Source organism: Panicum virgatum, chromosome 1K (assembly GCF_016808335.1).
Source record: "Panicum virgatum strain AP13 chromosome 1K, P.virgatum_v5, whole genome shotgun sequence".
Taxonomy (NCBI): domain Eukaryota; kingdom Viridiplantae; phylum Streptophyta; class Magnoliopsida; order Poales; family Poaceae; genus Panicum; species Panicum virgatum.
Window position 1 is genome coordinate 42,050,231 of NC_053136.1, and position 16,985 is coordinate 42,067,215.

The window sequence follows — 16,985 nt, forward strand, 5'->3', positions numbered from 1 at the left end:
TACAGATTGGGTACCGTATGGCCTTGTTAACAAATTTTTGTAATTTTATTTAAAAAAACATGTAAAATAAAAGTACAAAATAGGTTTCTGAACCTTCCCTTCAACTTCTAATAATCGATACTGATAATTCAAAAAGGTTTCTCTTAATCTTATCTCTCATCTTATAATAAAAATACTAATAATTACAAAAGTGTTAGAATACCCTATGATGTTCTCTAATGCGGTTGAAATGTACTCAAATATTTAAATAATAAGAGAGATGGCCAAACTTTCCTAGAATGCACTTCATTTTTTACTAAATCTTGTAAGACTAAAATATCTTCATTAAGTGGTTCTAATGGATGGCTTTGGATGAATGACTATGATGATGTCTAGCAATAGAATAACTTTAGTCGTATGGGCATGCATAAGGAGGTTGTGTGTTATTTTAATTAATAAAAATGCCATAGTGCACACCATCCTATAAAACAAACATGTAGAGAGGGGGCTTGCTACAATATATATGTTCTAAACATTCAATTTCTACAAAATTACTACTAGTATGGCTTAGTATTGATTCATAACAACACTGTGAGAAAACTAGAGAGACATGGAATCACATCAAACAACATAGGCATATGCAATTAAATAACGAAATAATATTATTAGGTTAGTAACAAATTGAATGAGCACATAAAATTAAGAGTCCAGGGTTAAAAACAAACAATGTTAAATCTATATATGGAAACTTAAAGTGGTGATTCGGATCAAGCAAATAAAGACACATCAGCTCTATATAGGGTGACTTAATAACCTCATGGCGAGTTATTATTAGTTAGTTCATTAGTTTAACCAAGCAGTATACTAAATATAACAAGGAATGTATAACAATAATGATTAATGTCACTAATGTATTTAATTAGACTCATAAAATTCATCAGATCATATTACCAATTGCTGTGTTGCCTAAATATATATAGCTCTCTCTCTCTCTACCATTTTAGCATATAGACACAGATGTACCAGCAGTCAAGCACTAGTTTTTGCATGAAATCAGGAATCATCCGGTGTTAAAATGGCAGTGTTAACAGCATACCAATAATCAGTGCAGCTTGACAAGAGAGACCCTGTAGATACGCAGCTGCATGCTAACTACAGTAAACCAATGAACATCTCCTTATTTGGCCGCGTCCTTCTACACGAATTTAAGTAGGACAAGCCGGTGGGGGAAGGGGGCACAGCACACATGCCACCACTGTTCGTCCATTTGACCTCCTGGTGGTGGCGCCACTGCAGCTCAAGCAGCCGGCCGGCCGCGGCGAGCCCCCGCCGGCAGGCCGACCAGTGCCACGCGCGCTAGAGAAGAACAGCAGTGGCATCCTGTTCAACCGCGTCACGCAAGATCTAGCAAGATTTGCGCCGAGCCAATGTGGGACGGCGGATCGACGACGACGGGACACGGGAGACCGCCGGCCCGTGTCCTTGCCTCCGTTTGGTGGTGTCGGCAACAGTGCGCCGCGCCCGTGGACGAAGGGACCCGGCTCGATCCGGCCAATGCCCGCGCGCACTGCTCACAGCTGACTACATACTGGTGCCGTGTCGTGAAGCTAGCGGGCCGGGGCGGCCGGGCCGGGAGGCGGCGCGCGCACCATAAAAAGGAAGAGGATGAGGAATCTCAGAACAAGAAGAAAGAAAGGCAGGCCCGAGATGAGAAGGTGTCAAATTTGTACGTCCTCGATGGGACTTGGCATGCTCGCACACACATGGAAATGGCACGCGAGATCCTTGAAGAACACTGCAGCAGAAGAGAAGGGGAGATGGTCGATCGGACCAGTAGTCGTCGCGCTCTCTCGTCCTCTCTCTGTACTTCTGAATTGAAGGGCACGTACGCACGTGCAACAACGAATGGGTAAACTAAGCACTAGTATGCATCCATCTATAATCAGGAATCAACAGTACTGAAAAGTAAGGTAACTCAAGTCTCATTGATGATCCATTGATGATTTCCTTCCAGCGTAGCAACAGATTGAACTGAACTAGCTGCTTGACACGAAAATTAAGCGGTAGTGGTAGCTAGAAATTGAAGCTAGCAGCAGAGACTAGAGAGAGCAGGAGTGAAATAACAATGTAGCCCGGCACATGATCGGCAGAGTCTGATCGAGGAAGAAGAAGCTGAAGCATCGCAAGCAAAATAATGGCAGCAAACCATGCATGCATGCACACGGAAATCGATCGAAACCTACATAAAATATGCTCAGTCCGGCATACCAAATGGGCGCTGGTGGCGGGTGCATGTCGTTCCTCAGCACGCCGCGCCGGCGGGCGGCGGCGCCGGAGGCGGCGGGTGTCCGCTGCCGCCGGCGTGATCGGCCGGCGGCTGCGGCTTCTTGCGCTTCTTCTTCTCGTAGCTGACGCCGCGCGCGCGGGCCTGGTGCTCGCGGACCTCGCGGAGGTAGAGGCGGACGGCGCGCGCCGCGAAGGGGTTGGACTCCGGCCGGCCGCCGTTCTCCTCGAAGGCGGCTCGGAGGCGGCCCACCAGCGCGTCCAGGCTGCCCCACGCTTGGCGCAGCGGGCAGGGGCACGGCGCCGGCGGGTTCGGGTGCCCGAAGAAGGGGCACGCCGCCGTGTGCACCTTGGTCTTGCCGAACTGGTCCAGGTACCGCAGGAACTCGAGGACGTGGGCGCCGCTGCACTGCGCCAGGCTCAGCGGAGGCCGGTGGTTCCGCAGGTACTGCCCGAACGTGTTCCAGTCCCGCCGCTTCTGCGCCTCGTACCGGCTCGGCGTCTGCGGCGCGCCGCCGCCGCCCGCCGACGAGGACGCCCCCCCGCCGCTGCTCGATCCACCGGCTCCGCCGCCGCCATCACCGCCGCCGCCGCCCGGGCTCTCGGGGTTCGGCGACAGGTCCATCAATCTGGAATCCAAGAATCAGGCATGAACACAGAATGAGTGGGGTGGAGCCGCCGGTGATTACATGCACCTTTTGGGGGATCTATCTGGGGTGCTCTGCTCTCGGCTTAATTTTCTTTGTCCATGTGCGTGTGAAAGCGATGCATCATATCTTCGATGTATATTTACAAGAAACATTCTTCTTTTTTTTCTCAGAGCGAGGTGTGCAAGAGAAGAAACAAACAGGTGGTATTTGCATACGCTGTTACTCAAATTATACATGTGGGGAATGGATTCGATTTAATTTTCTTGGAGAGAGCCAGCAGTCACATGCTACCTTTCGTGGCGATGCCGGCTGATCTCGGTGGAGGGCCCGTCGGAGCGGTTGGAGGAGACTCCAGCAGGTCTCTAGCTGGAGCTGAAGCTGACTAGAGAATCCGCGGAGAGCAGTAGCAAAGAGAGGAGATAAGGAAAAAGATTTAAAAAGAGAGAGCTAGCACAACACAAGTTACAGACGCTTGCTCTTGTTTTGCCGCTTACCCTTCTCAAGCTAGCTACCTGGAGTGGCAGTGGTGGTCTTCGGTTGTTGCTGACTGCCGTTGCTCGTCGTCTCATAGGCGGCCCATTGATCCGAGGAGCTTCATCAGGAGTGGGGAGAGAAGGTGTGGGCTACTATTTTTAGGAGGGCCGGGGGGTGGTGGTGGATAGATTGTTTGGCCTAAAAAGGGGAGATCTGCGGAGCAACCGGGAGAGATGGAACAGAGGGGAGGAACAGCAACAGCTGGCGCGGCACTGTTAGGGCTTTTAAGTGTAAAGGGAGGACAGGGACACTGTGAGGTGAGAGGTGACATGACTAAAGGTAAAATATTAAGTATAAAAAAAGGTAAAAATATTTTCATTTTTTCTCCTATCTCTCTCTCCCGGAGCGGTAGCCTAGCGGTGGTAGGGGTGGGTGAAAGCGAGCGGCAGCTCTCCGGCCATGCTCGCCCTCGCCGCCTCCGTTTGTATAGGCCCAGCGGCGCCGGCCGGGGTCCTTGCCCCCGCCGCCGGCCGTCGGATGCGCGCCGGATGGCCGGTGTCCCGCCGGAGAAGAGTCCAAGCAAGGCGGGGGCGCGCTCCATGATGCCCCCGTAAAGAGGGTGGGGCCCGGTGGTGTCCGTACGAACGGCGACGGCCCGGGCCCACACGCCGGGGCAGGCCCCGGAGCCCTCTTTAATGAATGCCGCTGCTAACTTGTCCTTGTGAAACGACAAACGGAAAACTCTGCCCGAGGGGCGTACCCGAAATGTGCTCCGGAATAAAAACCCATGGCATCATTCGGTAAAGGAAAATTTCTTGCTCTCAGGTGTTGATTCCTCTGGTGCCTTTTTTTTGTTTTTCGTACTGCTGCAAGAGAGTATATCAGAGAAATTTGCGCCCATTAAATTACTGAAGAGTAACTCTGATCTGCAAAAGCAAGAATGATTTGAGCCCAAGCAAGGATCAGGCGGGATCATCATGCATGCCTAGTGGTTTGTTTTTAACTATAATTTTCAAGTGCAACTAGGTGAAAATAACAGCAAACCTTGAACTTAAAAGAAGAGCATGTGACTTGCAATTTGACGCAACTACACGTATACTAGATGCTTGCATGTATTAAAATATAATGATTGTGAAAATCCACATATATATATATATATATATGTATTTTATCTTTTGAAAAAAGACAATGCTTGATGGACGGGGTGCATTAATATACACACTAGCTGCACTTCTTAGTTAAGTCGCTAGCATATATAGTAACTGTTCCTATTAAAATAGTTGTACACTTTAATGCATATGGAACAGAATATTCGACAAGCACAAAATAGTATGGGAAGAAAACATCATTGGCCCATGTGTTTAGTGTTTAGGGTGGCAAGATTATTGCAACAAATTCTTCTCAATAAGTGTTCAATGCTTAATCTTGCAATCTTGGTGACAGCTCGGTTTTGGATGATATATCTAAATATTGCTAGAATACGTTCTTCCATTATCTAGGGGAGAACTAAAACTTAAGAGTGTGCTAATAATTTCATTAGAAGAGTGTTTCTTGTACTCTTGCAATCAATGACAGGACATAAATAAGTAATAAGGGTTTTAACATGTTCACAATAAATTTGATTATGGTGGTTTAACTTATATGGGACAAAATGAAAAATAGTGCCCGCAAAATAAATATATGGCAAAAGGGAGCTTTTAGAACCTAGTTTGGTAAATATCTATGGGAATTTTAGTAATATTTTTGCCCATAAATATTATTAATACATCGATCACTTTCGAACTAGACAATTTTTTTCTTTTATGAAGTTTGTAGCATTATCATATATACAACCGCAAAAGATACCACTATTTTGAACTATTTTGTTCCTTCTATCTTGTCGAGTTGATTTGACCATAGATCCAAAGACATCCATTCCATATGGACCCTAGTCATCATGTCCTACCAAGTATCTTAGCAAAAAGGGAAAGGTTTCCTCCGATTTTCCATTCTTGGTACCATTATGATATATATGTGTGGTTGCAAATAAACCCTGCCTACCATTGGCTGACGCACAGGACACTTCGTGAGAGTTTAGGGTACAGCAGTTGGGTGGATCAGTGGATTTGGTTGCTAATTCTTGTTTGAAAAGTCCTCTTGTCTGTATTATTTTTGACCTTTTAGTTGCTTCAAGAGCTATGCGTTTTTCTATCAGCATGTGGGCGCTGGGCCCCGGCGGGGAGTGGTGTCACTGTTATTGCTTGTTGGGAAGTTGCAGCAACCAGTACAAGCTAGCAACATGCATGCATCTGCTAAATTGCTGGTTGCATCGATGCGTGATGATGCTTCAAAATAATAGGATCCAATGTTTAATATGGAGCATCACTGCATCAGTGTGTACTATATTTGGCATTTCATGTCAAAATGGTAGGAAAAAAATGATGAAACAAAAAAAAACAAAAGGCTCCACCATCAACATGTACTATCTGTGACCTAAAAGCAGGACCATACAAAACTCGAACTTCTCACTCTAAAAGTTTTGTCGTAATTCAATGAATTACTGGGAGTTTTTCAATGGTAAAAGTTAGTTTGGACAAGCTGTGGAGGATCAGTGCAGATCCGTATTCCCAGAGCTCTGGGACTCTGGAGTCTGGATGGCGCGCGGATGCTTTGTTAAAAAGAGCACGGACCAGCCGGGTCTACATCTTGATCAGTCTATGTTCTGTACTTTGGTACTGGGCTGCGCAATACTGTATCTCTGAAATGTACTGGAAATAACGCCAACCTGCTAAATATGTTTGGTCATAAAGTTGCGTCTTACCTTTTATTTGCTCTTTTTTTAGATCATGGATCGCCCCTGGTTTGATCCTGCGTCGTGTTATCTTTTTCTCGTAAGCATATGTGCAGTGGTAGCATTAGGTGTGCACTCATGTACTCTTTCACTGTGAGCACTTGTACCAAAAGATTATATATATGAAATTAAAGATACTTCGTCCTTTTTTTGTTGACTACAAGGATTTTGCGAGATATATTCAGAAATAGGACAGTAAACCTGTATGTAGTCCTCGTACAGCTAGCTAATTAAGGCCTAAGAAAGCTCTTCACAAAAATTCAGACTGAAACAGCAATCAATAATCAGCGATTACTGCCATGAATTGCATTGTTCTAATCTGTTGCTCCTTCCATCGTTATGCTGTTTCAACGCCATCGACCGTCGTTATTTCTATAACATGCTCGATCCTGTTTTTTTCTTGTTAATTTTCGGCTTGAGCATGGGCCACAGATCCGTACATGTACACCAAACTGATGACTTGCGAAGCAACTGAAGATGTGGACCACCACAAGTTGACATGTTAATCTGACAATTGTTTCCCTCTCTTCGTACTCATGCATATATATACACGAGTACATTCTGACAGTGAAATTTTGTTCGAAGCGCAGCTAATCTGAGTATAGTGTAAATTAGGTTTAATGGATTGGACCAATGAAAAAGAAATAAATTTTGATTACCGTGAAGGATTTCTTTGGAGCAATTTGGCTTGATCATAATGGTCCATTATGTATTCCCTATATTTTTATTTACATGTCATATTAGGTTCGTCACAAGTCAAACTTGATCAGCTTTGACCAAATTTATAGAAAAAATAATAACTTCTACAACACCAAATTTATTTCATTAAATCCACCGTGGAATGTTGATAGTATATATATTGGGTTGTATAGTTGTTGCTATATTTCTTTATAATCTTGGTTAAAATTAGCCAAATTTGACTTAGGACAAAGACAAACCTAATATGACATGTAAAAAACGAAAGATCTAGTTATGATAAAACGGAGTGAATATAATAAGGCATATTTCATTTTGCTATGATAAAACTTTGACCAAGGATTACTCTCTGCTCGCATTTCGTTATGTGATAGTAACGAAAGTAGATATATTCATAAGACAAAAAAATGAATACAAATCTATTGACTTCAATATTTCAATAAAGTATTGTTGTTGGTCAAAAACTTATTCTAACAAAACGAAGTAAGCTTTGTAGTTTCAAATGGAGGGGCATAAGTACCACATCTAGCTAGGAATCTTCCTAGGACAAGTGTTGCATATTTTGAACAGAAGAAAGAATACAATCAGTGAGTAGTCATCACCTTTGGAGTTTGCTACTTGAACACGCAAGACAAACTTCATTATTGGTGCCTATAGCATGAGCACTATTGTCGGGCCACCCCATGTGCCACTTGACCAAAATTTCACGAGGCACTGAAAAAAAATTATATCTACCCATCCATGTTCATGACATCACTAGCTAGTAAAAGATTCCTCACCAAAGTTGCAGAAAGGACAGAGGACGCGATTAGTTTAGCTGTTCAAATACTTGTAAAACAAATTAAATAACAGTTCTCCCACACGCACAGTGCCTCTATGTACGCTATATCATGTGTTTCTATTAAAAAGAAAAACGGTAGGAAATATGTAGGAGTATATATATGTGGTTAATTATGCAACAAAAGGAAACCTGATTCTTCATAAGTTTTGTTTATAGTTGAGACTTCATGTTTCTCGAATAAATCCATGCTTATTTTAAGTTTAGATATCTTTAAAAAATTGAATTGAAAATGAGTTCATGTCAACTTAGCTTGAATTATACTTTTTACCTTGAGTTTTTGGATACACGTTTCTTGGATATGGGTGGAAAGGGAATAGAGCTGATTGAATTGGATTTTCTTTTAGATAATGAAAACGAGTTCCGGCCTCTACAAAGTGTATAAGCTAAAAGATTATTACAAAACGGAGTTGTCCATTGGCTAATTGGGGGAAAATAAAAAAAAGAATCTAAATCAATGCTGAGGTTATGCTTTCACCCCGATTGGCTAATTTCAAGACCTGGTACATTAACCTTTTTTATGATGGTGGACCACGGGGTATGTGTCTATGGAATTTCCCAAAATAAAATGAGAATCACAACAATAATCCAATGCTATTAGCTGTGTACAGGAAACAGTACAGGTTTGAAGGGTACATCTGATGGTGGGTACTGCTAGCTATATAAAAAATCCACATGAATACTTAAAAGTCGTTGGGCAGATGTTCCAGAGAATAACTGTTACAATGTTTATTAGATCAGTCTCAATGGAAGTTTTTTAGAGGATTTCATGACAGTAAATATCATCAATTTTGCTGACATGACAAGAAGAGAGAATGATGTGGTTTCATGAGATGTGAGGAGAGTTTTTATCACCATAAAACTCATCTTGCACAATTATCTAATTCCCAGTTTAATAACTATACGTATAAAACTCTCACAGACTGATCTTATTAAAAAAAAAGAACTGTCACAATGAAGTGATGAACTCCTTGGAACGCAACGGATCGAGCACCCAATGCCTGCATGCATGTGCGGCTTGGAATTTGGAATTATATTCTTGTCTGCCTGCATTTACAAAGACCGAGCCAATCACAGATTATGTAAGTGCTTACCATTTGTCGGCGGGCTTCTTGGAACTGATCGAGAACAACTGCTAGCGGCAAAGCCTTAATTAAACTATGGCGGCGTACGGACCTTGACCCGGGCCTTTATCGAGGGCAGCATGCATGCAGCTGCTCCCTGGACCCTGGCTCCCTGCTGAATGCTGATGCGATACCACTGAAGCCCTGAGAGGTCTGAGCTCATCACAAGATGTGATCGTGATGAGCTCTCCGACTCCAAGATAACACCGTCGGCCACTAGCCCAGTAGGAGTTCGTCACGAGAGGCTCGATCTGTGTGGCACACATGACATGGACGAACCGCGCAGAGCTGCTAACGACACATCATCTACAGTACATGCTGCCTTGCTGCAAGAGTTGAAGCTGCTGCTGCCTGCTGCTGGGACGATGATGTATACCTAGCCCACGCCACAGGGATCCGTACAGATTTTTTCTTTTAAGAAAAAGGATCGAGCTTTGTTTGTTTATTGAGCTGGCTTATGGTGGCATGTCCGTCTCCGTGGCAGATGCTGCTCCGGTTCTGTTGCAGGCTTGCAAGCTGATTTTTTATGTGGTACAAAACCGGAACTCTGTGCTGGTGTGTAGTGTACTAGTGGTAGTGGGTACATACCAAGCACTCAAGCGACAAGCACGGCTCACTATCACTGCACTCAAGCAGCTCTCTCACTGTCAGCGTCTCTCTACTCCGATCCTAACCGACTGCCTGTGCTACCCTTAACTTCGTGGGGTTCAGCCGTTCAGAGGTTTGCTTCTGTTATGGCTGGATGATTAATCATGACGCGATTAATTGGAATGCCTGGAGATAGATCGACCTGCCAGTCGTCGAAGTGGCCCCGAGAGAGAAATGAAAGCGACGGAAGACAGGGACTCGTGATTAATGAACAATGCGAACTCTCAAAGAAATATGAGTAAATTTCTTGTATGCCATTGGGAAATATAACTTATCCTCTATGTGTCATTGAAAATTAGCACATTCCCTCTATGCCATCGTTTTTAATTTTCAATCCCCTCTATATCATTGTCGTTAAAAAACACTAACGGACCAGTTAAACTAAATGGTAAAAGATAATAATACCCCTCCCTGCCTGGCTCCTATTCTTTGCCCTCTCTCTACCGCTGACGCGTGGGACCCACACAGCAGATTCATCTTCAACTTCACCCAGAGGCCCGAGCTGCTCCTCCGCCGCCCCGCGCCCCATACAGCCCGCACGACGGCGGCCCCGGCAGTAGCGCGGTGGAGGGCGCGGCCCGCTCGGCGCGCGGCGGTTGGCACGAGGGCGGCATGGGTGTGGCGGGGGCATGGGTGCGGCGGAGGACGCGGCGCGCACGGCGGCCCGCTAGATGGCGGCCGCAGGAGGGGCGCGGCGCGTGCGGCGGCCCGCTAGATGGCGGCCGCAGGAGGGGCGCGGCGCGTGCGGCGGCCGGGGCAGGGGCACGGCGGAGGGCGAGGCCGGCGGTGAAGGACACGGCGCACACGGCGGCCGTGGCAGGGGCACGGCGGAGGGCGCGGCCGGCGGCGGAGGACGCGGCGCACGCGGTGGCCGGGGTAGGGTGCAGCCGGCGGCGGATGATGCGACACGCAGGGCGGCCCGTGCTACGGTGGTCGTGCCAGGGGCAGCACGGGCCTCCGGGGTGGAGGTTGAAGATAAATCTACCATGTGGGTCCTACACATCAGTGGTAGAGAGGGCAAGGAATTGGAGCTAGGGGCATTATTGTCTTTTTACCTTTCAATTTAACAGCTCCGTTAGTATTTTTTTACGGCAATGGCATAGAGGGGATTGAAAAATAAAAACGGTGGCATTGAGATGATGTGTTAATTTTCAATGGCACATAGGAGTTTGGTTACATTTTTCGATGGCATATAGGGATTTTACTCAAGAAATATAGTAATCTGGGCCTATTTCCTGCCGGCAAACGGCTACCGGGGGATCGTTGATGAGCCAAGTTGCTAACCAAATCCTTTTTAGACCACCCTTAAACGAGGGGTTTAACTACCCTAATGCAAGCTCCCTAATAAAGAAGTCCGAAGCAACTTCAGATCAGAATAGTGTTGCAGCTAGAGCATTCCATTTTCCAATAATCTACATAGCTAGCTCCCCTGCACCTCAAACCAGTTTTCCATAGCTGCTCCAATAATCTCTTGAAGTTCCTTTCAACGGAGTTAAGTGCGTGCATCTATCGCACGCAGCTGGCCTCGTGACATTTCCACATCGATCTGGCGGTGTGCGATCCTGATCTCAGCAAGACAGCAACAGCTCTCTTGTCAGCGAACTGTTGTTGGTCTCGGAAGAAACTGACACTTTCCGGAGCAGGAGATTGACGGGATAGATGGACTACCTTGTAGGAGTAGCACATGGACTCCCTCGACATCTCACGATCGATGCCCAGGCGAGACGTTGCTAGCTCCCTGATCTGAGCGGTGCGGCCAGACTGATCGGAGCCTCGAACGCCCGGCGCGATGGATCGCGAGGAGAGTCAGGTCAGGCGACCCAAATAATTCCGGCCTCCCCAGGACCAGGAGACAGTGCCAGAGGGCTTATCCCCAACCTCGAAGATGACACGAGGAGACGCGCATGATGGGGACGGGACGGGATAGATGCAACGCCGCCGGTAACAAGGCCCACGCAGCGAGTGGGCCGAGCAGGCGAGCAGTGTGGCTACTGCCGCCGATGGAGGCTGGGCGCGGCGGCACCACCAGCAGAGATCGATCCGCATGGACGTCGGCGTCAAGACGACGGGGCGGCGGCGAGACGCACTGACGCACCCACATCTGGGAGTTCTGGACCAGGTGCGGTTGCCCATGCGGTGGCGCGCGTCTTTCAGGTCAGGTCAGCTCGCTCGCCGTCGCAGGAGCAGCTTGAAGAAGCCCCCCCCCCCCCCCCCCCCCCCCAAGCCCGGAGGCCCGCCCCCATGGCGACTGTCCCCGCGGCGGCGGTCGCGGACGGGGACGGGGCCGGGCCGGCGCTGGGTGAGGGTACTGTCGGCAAGGCCTGTCACGGTCCGATTGGTTTAGGTAAGTCGTTTCGCTGCGACTGCGAGAAGACCAGGACCAGGACCAGCACCAGCACCAGCTCGCGGGCCAGCCAACGGAATTCGCATGTAAAACTACTTGGCGCTTTTGGACCAACCCACAACGTGCAAGTCCGAGCTTGTCTGGATCAGTATAGTTCCAATACATACATTTGTGCTGTCAAAGGAGGGTAGCCTTCAATTTGAAGCTAAGCGCCATGCCATCAGATATTCAGGTCAAAGCTAGACTGTAGACTCGGTGCTCAGTTTGTTGCCTCCAACCAACCAAGCTGTTCTTCACGCTTATTCCCTATCATTACATCAATGTGCTGGTCATTCAGGCAAAAAAAAATGCTGCTCAGGCCAGGATGGGCTGTACGATGATTCTTTCTTCCATGGCTCTGTGACACTGTCCAAGACTTGTTGCAAACTGTTATGATGCTGCGCACCACGGCCCATGCCATGTGGGTCGCCACATTGGAGGATCAGTTCCTTGACCAAAACGAGAGTTGTAGGGCCTGGTTGGCAGACCTTTGGCTCTTTCAAAAACAGCTCCGACTTTGGCTCTTCTGGTAAAGCGGTTTTTTGATGAAAATGGAGCCGTCTTGAAAAAACGTTTGGCAAAACGACTTCATCTTGCTGTTTAAATACATAGAAAATATGAAATGACTACAATGCCCTTCTTTTTTATTTTTCATTCTTCTTATTTATTTATTTATTTATTTTCTTCCCTTCTCTCCCCTTATCCTTTCTTCCTTCTCCCGTTGCTCCACATCCTCCGCCTGCATCCCTCCTCACTCGGGGCCCGCCGCTGCCTCCGCCTTGGGCCGCCGCTGCTCGGCCTCCCGCCGCGCCGTCCGCCCTCACCGGGCCTCGCCCCTGTGGCGGCCAGCGGCCGCTGTGCCCGCCTGCAGTCTGCGCCCGGGGGCAGGGCTGGGGAAAGGGCGTTGAGAGCCGCGCGGAGCTGGACGGAGCCACCATTTCCTGGCTCCGTCTCCCCCAATCCGCTCCAGTGAGCGTGATTTCAGGGGCTCCAACCTTGAAGCCGCCCCCAAAACTCCCGTTTGGGAGGGCTCTAGCAGGAGCCGGTTTTGGAGCCGGAGCCGAGCCCTCCCAAAGAGGGCCGTAATCTCTTACTTGAAGCTGAGTTCTGCACTTTTCACAAAAGGTGATCCTTGGATTATAGATTTTATCTGGCATATCCATGACTATGGCCAGTTCACTAAGTTCTGTGATCCTATTGGTGAACAAACCTTTGTGCTCTCAGTACATTGTGGTCTCAATAGTTGGCCAAATGGGGCAAGCTCAGCACGGAAAATCACAGCCCAACCATGGCTGGCATGGCATGATCAAACGGGCCATGCCTGGGCAGCCACCCTAGCACGTAGTGCCGGCCCGAGCATGACTCATTTAAATTTATGGTCTGATTGGTCCTTTTAAATAGAAAACTCTTACTTTAAGTTTTCCATTTCTCTTGGCATAGTCGGCTGTCGTTACAGCCTCTACGCGAGCTCTTCCCTCCACTGGCGGCTGCTCCGTTCCCCGTGCGCCCTCTCTCTGTTGGCGACTGTTTTGGCCTCCGACACACGCTCCCCCACCGCCTCTTGCCGCTCTGAACTCCCACACATCCTTTCCCCTCCTTCGTACGCCGCTCTGACCTTCCGCGCGCCCTCTCCCCATCGTTGGCCGTCGAGCAAGCCTCACGCACGCCTCCACCAGCCACCGTGCCAGCCTCTCCGCTTCACCGTCTGCCGCCCTGGCCTCCCGCACGCCATTGGGACTTCCGTCGGTTGTCCGCCCGATCTCCGTTCTTGCCCACCGCTCAATCTTTCTTAAACCCTCAACTGTAAATCCTAAGCTAACATGGGTCGTCGTGCTCATCGGCTCGGCCCGGCCCGGCAAGATGATCTTATCCTCGTGGCGTGCCTGGGCCGATGGTGTGGCACATCACGGCCCGGCACGGCCCGTTACCGTGGTCGTACCGTAACGGACTTGTGCCATGCTGGGCTATGCGGCCCGTTTGGCCATCTATAAATATGAACACGTCTTCATAGCGTGTTGAGTTGGTATTGTAGGTATTGGTCAAAATTGAAGTTTGACTTGGACCAAAACTAAAACATCCTACACTTGTGGAATGAAAGGAATTGTACTACTAACGTCTAACGTGGAGATCTAATTCCAACATACGCCGTATCAGTAAAACTGATATTCCGAGGGCTACTAAGCTCGATTTCAGATGCCGTGCTCGGCGATCCACCGAGCAGCGCCAGAATCTCCTCGGAGTTCTGGCGCCCCCATGGGTGCTGGGCCATCCTGCTCAGCCTGGCGAGCTCCTCCGCGACCTGCCTCATCGACGGCCTCCTGTCGCCGGCCATCTCCAGGCACTGCCTGGCGAGCTCCGCGACCTGCTCGAGCAGCTCGAGCCCGTGCTCGCCCTTCACCTGCTCGTCCAGTATCTCCTCGAGCCGGCCCTCGCCCAGCACCAGGAGGAATTGCGACGAGAGGTACTTCTCCTCCTCCAGCTCCTCCAGGTTGAGCGCCTTCCGGCACGTCAGGAGCTCCAGCAGGACGACGCCGAAGCTGTAGACGTCGCTCCTGTCCGTGAGCCTGCACGTCCTCATGTACTCGGGGTCCAGGTACCCACAGGTCCCCTGCACGAGCGTCACGAGCTGCGCCGCGTCCGTGGGCGCCACCGTCGAGGCCCCGAAGTCGGAGACCTTGGCGGTGAAGTCCTCGTCGAGGAGGATGTTGGAGGTCTTGACGTCGCCGTGGATGATGGGCGGCGACGCCCACGAGTGCAGGTACGCGAGCGCCTCGGCGGTCTGGTGCGCGATCTGGAGGCGGAGCGTGAACGGGATGCGCGGCCCGCCGGCGCCGCCGACGCCGCCGCGGCGGCCGTGGATGAGGCGGTACAGGGTGCCGTTGGGGATGTACTTGTACACCAGCATGGGGACCTCCACCTCGAGGCAGCAGCCGTAGAGCTTGACGACGTTGCGGTGGTTGATCTGGGAGAGGATGAGCATCTCCTTGCCGAACTCCTTCTTCTGGCGCTCGCTGGCGAGGCGGCACCGCTTGATCGCCACGGCCTCGCCGTCCCTGGTGGTGCCCCGGTACACGGTGCCGTTGGCGCCCTTGCCGATGACGCTGCGCTCGTCGAACCGGTTGGTCGCCGCCTCGAGCTCCTCCTGGGTGAAGAGCGTGAAGGACAGGCCCTGCCGCGACTTCATCTCCTCGAACAGCAGCAGGCCGCCGTGCTGCCTGAAGTAGTCGCTCTTGATCTTGGCCAGCCGCCTCTTCTCGTGGACCATGTACAGGCAGGTCGCCGTCACGATCAGCACCACGACGCCGCTGGTGACACCTTCAGGCGGAAATAAACACGAAATGGTTATTTCCTTCATCATCTGCGGTGGTTGGATTGGGTCATCCTCTGCTTACCAATGGCGATCTGCCATCCAATTTGGGACTTCTTGTCCTCGCACGTCCCATTGTAGGCGTTGCCCCTCGTCTTGTCAGGGCAAGCGCAGTAGAACGATCCAACAGTGTTGACGCAAGTGCCAGGAACAGAGCACGGGTACCTGAATCTCGCGTCTTCACACTCGTTGATGTCTGCAACGGCAGATAGGGGGAAGAAAAAAAAAACAGGAACGTTAGGTACACTTGGCAGTGACGAAGACATGGTGCGAGGAGAAGAGAGAGAGAGCTCATCAGTCATCACCTTGGCAGCCGTTGAGCAGGTAGGGGTTGCCGTCGTATCCGGCGGAGCAGTTGCAGAGGTAACCCCTGCCCTTGCCGTACTTGGAGTCGACGCACTCGCTGCTGGCGCTGACGCAGGCGTTCGCCGACGCGTTCCGCCTGGCCTCCTCGCACGTCTTGTTCCCGATGGCCCAGTCGAGCACGAGCGGCACCTGGCCGCCGCTGTCGGCGACGAACGCGTCGGTGGTGACGTACCCGGCGCGGAACTCGAAGGCGGCGGCCTCGACGAGCACGGCGTAGCTGCAGGGGCTGAAGCCGGCGATCCCCGAGGTGTTGAACTTCTCCTCGAAGGAGACCTGGTAGCCGTTGAGGCCGCCGGGGATGGCGGTCTGGCAGCACCCGACGCCGGCGCAGGCGCCGTCGGCGAGCCGCCCGGCGCCGGGGCACATGGCCATGCACCCCGTCATGTACCGGGACGTGTCGCTGGTGTCGTTGAGCGAGCGGATGTAGGCGAGCGAGTTGCAGCCGACGACGGTGAACCGGTTCTGCGCGTCGTTGATGCGGAAGTTGGTGATGGACATGTTGTACCACCAGTTGCTCTGGCCGTTCATGGCTCCCGTCGTGGCGTTGTAGCACCAGGGGTTGATGACGCTGGCGATCCGGAGCTGGCCGAGGCGCACCGACAAGTCCAGCACCTCGATCTGGTAGTTGAACAGCCGGGGGCGCCCGCCGCCGGCGGCGGTGCGGTTGCAGGTGAGCACGAACGTCCAGTCCCCCGTCTCGAGGTGGCACCCTGGGCCGACGCCGAACGGGTACGGGATCTCGATGTTGCCGCACCGCCGCAGGCACGACGCGCGCGGCTGCATCGCCGCCGCCGACGTCGCCGGGCGCGCCGTGAGGACTAGAACGGTGGCGAGCAATGCAAGGATCATGTCTCTCGCGGCGGCGTGATTAGGATTAGGTGGCATGGCCCTCTGGCCGGGAGGCTGTCAGTGAGCCCGTGGCTAATCGAGGCTTTAATCAGGCCGCGCTAGGGTTGATTTGAAGAGGTCAAACCGCAAGTGCTTTCGGCCTCACGCAGCAGGGATTGACTTCACTGCTCGACGCCGCCAGGTCCGTGGGAACTTGGGAGATTGCAAAGGACGGAGCCGCCTCCTTTCCTGATGTGGCGTTGCGGTAGTTGATGCACGTTGATCTTCAGGCTCAAGAGACACATAGTTCGACAGCGATTGATCGGTCACCCGATCTAGTAGCTGTTCATCGTTCAATCTCCGTTTTGACGTATGAACAGAATAATAATGGGGGTATATATCACGTATTTCTGAAACATTCTTATTCTAAAAAAAAATCTGAAACATTCTAAGACGAAAGCAACAGTAGTACCATCCTATTCAGCTCGACAGTGTCAAGCTGCTCCCTAAGCTTTCACG

The 16,985-nt window shown here is 50.4% G+C and overlaps 2 protein-coding genes across 2 annotated transcripts; both read right to left on the minus strand.

Moving 5' to 3' along the window:
• Positions 1-1,938: 1,938 nt before the first annotated feature.
• LOC120709166 (protein G1-like3) lies at positions 1,939-3,827 on the minus strand. The gene is made up of 3 exons (XM_039994710.1): positions 3,407-3,827; positions 3,204-3,294; positions 1,939-2,891 (listed from the first exon to the last, which is right to left on the minus strand). The coding sequence occupies exon 3, from the start codon at positions 2,885-2,887 to the stop codon at positions 2,282-2,284; it is 606 nt and encodes a 201-aa protein (XP_039850644.1). The 5' UTR covers positions 2,888-2,891; positions 3,204-3,294; positions 3,407-3,827; the 3' UTR covers positions 1,939-2,281.
• Positions 3,828-13,913: 10,086 nt separating this feature from the next.
• On the minus strand, positions 13,914-16,667 carry LOC120709175 (wall-associated receptor kinase 5-like). The gene is made up of 3 exons (XM_039994722.1): positions 15,578-16,667; positions 15,298-15,468; positions 13,914-15,220 (listed from the first exon to the last, which is right to left on the minus strand). The coding sequence occupies exons 1-3, from the start codon at positions 16,521-16,523 to the stop codon at positions 14,022-14,024; spliced, it is 2,316 nt and encodes a 771-aa protein (XP_039850656.1). The 5' UTR covers positions 16,524-16,667; the 3' UTR covers positions 13,914-14,021.
• Between the last annotated feature and the right edge of the window lie 318 nt (positions 16,668-16,985).